Source organism: Arachis ipaensis, chromosome B07 (genome assembly GCF_000816755.2).
Source record: "Arachis ipaensis cultivar K30076 chromosome B07, Araip1.1, whole genome shotgun sequence".
NCBI lineage: Eukaryota > Viridiplantae > Streptophyta > Magnoliopsida > Fabales > Fabaceae > Arachis > Arachis ipaensis.
Window position 1 is genome coordinate 117,904,086 of NC_029791.2, and position 4,559 is coordinate 117,908,644.

General features: G+C 25.7%; 1 protein-coding gene across 1 annotated transcript; it reads left to right on the forward strand.

Annotated features, from left to right (window-relative positions):
* On the forward strand, nt 340-1,452 carry LOC107606016 (F-box/kelch-repeat protein At3g06240-like). Its single transcript, XM_016307978.2, has 2 exons — nt 340-572; nt 667-1,452. The coding sequence occupies exons 1-2, from the start codon at nt 362-364 to the stop codon at nt 1,431-1,433; spliced, it is 978 nt and encodes a 325-aa protein (XP_016163464.1). The 5' UTR covers nt 340-361; the 3' UTR covers nt 1,434-1,452.

Below are 4,559 nucleotides of genomic sequence, written 5' to 3' on the forward strand. Positions count from 1 at the left end.
TCTAAAAGCAGAGTTCGTTTAAAATAATATAATTCTAAAAAATTAAAATATTGTAATTTTATATATTCAAACTACATTTTAAAAAGTCTTTAAATAAACTTATATATGTAAAAATAATTAATTATTTTTCAAATTAAATAAATTTTTCTATCCAAAATTTTTTATTGAACTATTTAAAAGATATAACTTATCTTTTTCCAATAGCCAATCCAAAACTAGCCCTTCCCCTTCCTTTAAAAGATAAGTCTCGGGACCGCAGTTGACAGTGAATTTGTATTTGAATTGCGAAAAGCTCAGCAATCCAAGCTTGGATAAGAAGAAGCTGAAGCACACAGTGAACAAAGTAAAAGAGGAATCTACCATGGAGAAGATGAATCACAAGAGCAAGAGCATTCACGACATCCTCCCTATTGACCTGATTCACATAATCCTACTGCGGGTGCCGATCAGACATGTAGCTCGCCTCAAGTGCGTTTCCAAGCTCTGGTGCTCTCTAATTTCTGATCCTGACTTTGCGGAATTGCATTTTCGCCACTCTCCCGCTGCTACCAAAATCTTCCTGAAAAACGGCGGTATGACTTACTTGGTTAATTTAGACGAAAATGATGCATCACAAAAAGAAATGTCTCCACCACATTCTGATTTTGAGGTATTGGGATCCTGCAGGATTCAGCAAAAGAATATCCTATTCTCATATTGTTCGTCGTCTTAAATACCATGGCTTTGGGCTTTCCTACAGTAGGAATCTGCATGGATTTGGTTATGATGCATCACAGGATGATTACTTATTTGTCGTAGCTTATAGGGATTATGAAAGGCAAGAAGATTACTTGGAATGCTTGTCCTTGAGAACCAATTCATGGATTAATCTTGATGCTGTACTCCCCAGTCCATTGGATTGGTTTGACCACAATTCTCGTGGGTTGTTCTTGAATGGCGCTATTCATTGGGTGCCTTTCTGTCTTGAAGATTACAGGGATGCTATTCTTATCTTTGATCTCAAGGAAAAGACTTTCTCAAGGATATCTGCACCGGAACAACTGCTAATCGGTGAATGCCCCTTTCCATGTCTCGCCCTACTAGGAGACTGCCTATCTTTGTATTGTGACAATTATGGTAGCCATACAACTCAGATATGGGTGATGAAAGAATATAAAGTGCACTCATCTTGGACTCTCTGTCAGATTCCTTGCAAAGCCTTTCAGCCATTGTGCTTATCCAGTAATGGTGATATTATTGGAAAATGTCATGCTTTCTCTGATAAGAGAGGGTACTTAATCTATAATGTCAGAGGAGATCTGCTCAAGCATTTTAAAAATCTTTATTGTCCCATTCGTGAAGCGGATGCTGTTTATACAGAGAGTCTCTTGTCCCTTCCTAGCAACATCAAGGATAAGGACAAGAAGAGAAAGAGGAAAAAAATTTGTATGTAACTATTCTCCTTGCTTTGCATCGAGATATTCCTGTTAAGGAATGTGTAACATGCATTATGCATCAAGGTGCAATCAAATGTCACTTTAGTCTATGGATATTGAAATTTGAATGCATCAATGCACGGAATCATTAATCATTGTCTTGCTTCTTAATTCTTATAGTCTGGTCTTGTAGTGAGGTTTTGAAGTTTAGATATTTTTCATGTCTAAAGCTTTTGGCTTTTTAGATGATTATAAAGCGTTTACATAATTAATTGTCTTTTTTTTGTGTGTTGTGGTTGGTAGAAAGTAGAAACAATGTAATAATTGGTATGTTTTCTAAACAGAATATCACATCTCTGTATGAGATTTGTGATGTGAACTGCACTTTGAAATGGTGACTTTGTTCTTATTCTCTTCATTATTCTTTCCTTAATTTTTGAATGTATAAGCGTAGATTTTTAATTCAGATTTCTGTCAATTTTCTGATTAATTTTCTATGTGCTTAAAGTGTGCAAGGAAAAACTCAATATTGCCTTTTTTGTTAGTTTTCTTTTTGCACATGAATTATAAGTTTATAACTTCTAAAAAAAAATTTATTTTTTATCTTTTAACATTTTTATTTTTTCCATTAAAATTTTTTCAAATATACTAAAAGATAAAAAAATAATCTTTTAAAAAAGTTATTTTTTAATAACTAATACTACTCAAAAAATTTCATAATTGAGGTGTTTACTAAAACTACTTAAACATGCTTTAAAAAGATAAGTTATAAAATTGTATTTTAAACATCATTTTAGAATATAAATAGGATACACAGTAAAATGACGATAGATTATCGAAGATACAATAGTAAATCTTGTATGTCCTTCCATTAATAAATAATGTGAAACGAAATAGAATTGTTCATATATTTCATTATCTACAGTGGTGTGGATCTAGTTACCGACACATTAATATGTAAATCATATAGTTTTGGACAGTGAAATATTCATTATCTTTTAAGTTTTTATATATCTTTTTATCAACTTCTTTCTATTTATCACAAATTTTACTAAAAATAAGTGAAATTTCATTCTAAAAATTATTATCTATATGACAATCTTTCATAAATATACAGGACTAAATTAGTATTTTTTTTCTTCAAAAACTAATTAGTTTGAGATCGAAATTTTTAAAAATCTAATTGTCATTTTACTCTAAGATAAAAAAAACAAAAATTAATCATTATAATTTTAAAAAGTCTAGAGACTAAATTGATGTAACAAAAATGTTAATCGAATATAAAAAATAGTTACTAAATTAATTATTACACATTTATGTATGAATACACGTATTTTTTAACTTATTTTTAATATTTATTTTGTAATGTAATATATATTCTATTCAAATAAATAAAATAACTAATTTGATAACTTATTTTTAGTATACACATAATATATTTATTATTGTTTTATATTTTTGAAAAGCAATATATTTAATATAAAAGTTTAAAATATTAGAGACTAATTTCTCACTTTTATATCCTACAAAAACAATTTCTTTTTATTATTACTCATAAATTTACAAAATAACAATTTGGGGTTAATACCTTAAGTTTAACTAATAATCCCTTGTGTTTTTAATATTACCTTTCTCGTTAGTTTTCTTTCTGTACATGAATTATAACTTCTAAAAGAAATATTTTTTATTTCTACCATTAAAATTTTTTCAAATATACTAAAAAAAAATTTAAAAAGTTTTTTAATAACTTAATACTGGTCAAACAATTTCATAATAGAGATATTTATTAGAACTACTTAAATACGTTTTAAAAAGATAAGTTATAAGATCGTATTTTGAACATCATTTTAGAATATAAATAGGATTAAAAATAAAGTGATAATTAGATTTTTGAGAATTTCGATCTCATATATATTAGTCATTAAAAAAATATCAACTAAATTTTTTATGGTATCAAATTTTGTATGTCCTTCCATTAATAAATAGTGTGAAACAAAACAGAATTATCCATATATTTCATTATCTAAAGTGGTGTGAATCTAGTTGCTAACATAATAGTATGTAAACAATGTAGTTTTGAGCCAATGAGTAATAGCTCAAATGGCATAATCTCCCCATACTCAATTAAGAGGTTACGGGTTCGAGTCTCCTGTCTTTGATAAAAAAAAAAAAACAATGTAGTTTTGAACCGTGAAATATTCATTATTTTTTAAGCTTTTATATATCATTTATCAACTACTCTCTATTTATCACAAATTCTACAAAAAATAAGTAAAGTTTTGCTCAAAAAAATATTATCTACATGACAATCTTTCTTACATATACAAGCCCAAATTGGTTTTTTTTTTTTTCAAAAATTAATTATTATAGTTTTTAGTTATTACATATTTATGTATAAATACACATATTTTTTAAATTATTTTTAATATTTATTTTATATTTTAGTATATGTTCTATTCAAATAAGTGAAATAATTAATTTGATAACTTATTTTTAGTATAAACTAGTATTTTACGTGTAATACTATTACGGGAATATAAATCTTTTAAAATTATGTCGGTTCTGGTATTATAGATTATGACACGAAAAATTTATAGCATTAAATTATTTTTATAAAATGGTCGTAAAGGACAAAAGTTCCCGTTGGCTAAGAAGACTAGAGTCTTAAACAAAATTAAATAATAAATTTTTTAGTTATTATTTTCAAATGAAAGAGTTTAATTTTTTTCACTTTATTTTAACATTTGTTATCTAAAATTTAAAAGAATTTAACATGTATATTTTTATATTTAATTAGATATTAAATTTGTTGCACAAATAGAGATAATTAATTTTTATACTTACTATTTAAAAATAATATTTTTTTCTAGATATATAAAAATATAATTAGATATTAATATAAAAAAATTTCTATTGATAATTATAAAATTAACTCATTTTTTTAAAAATAATTGAATATTGATTCTAACTTCTAATCATATCATTAGTATTTTTTTAAATTATATGTAATTTTAAAAGAAAAGAAGTGAAAATATATATTAAAAATATAAGCAGTAAAAATTTAAAATTAAATAAAAAATACGTATATAATAATATATTTATTTAAATTATATTATGTTGTTAATTTTATTTTTTGTAGAACAT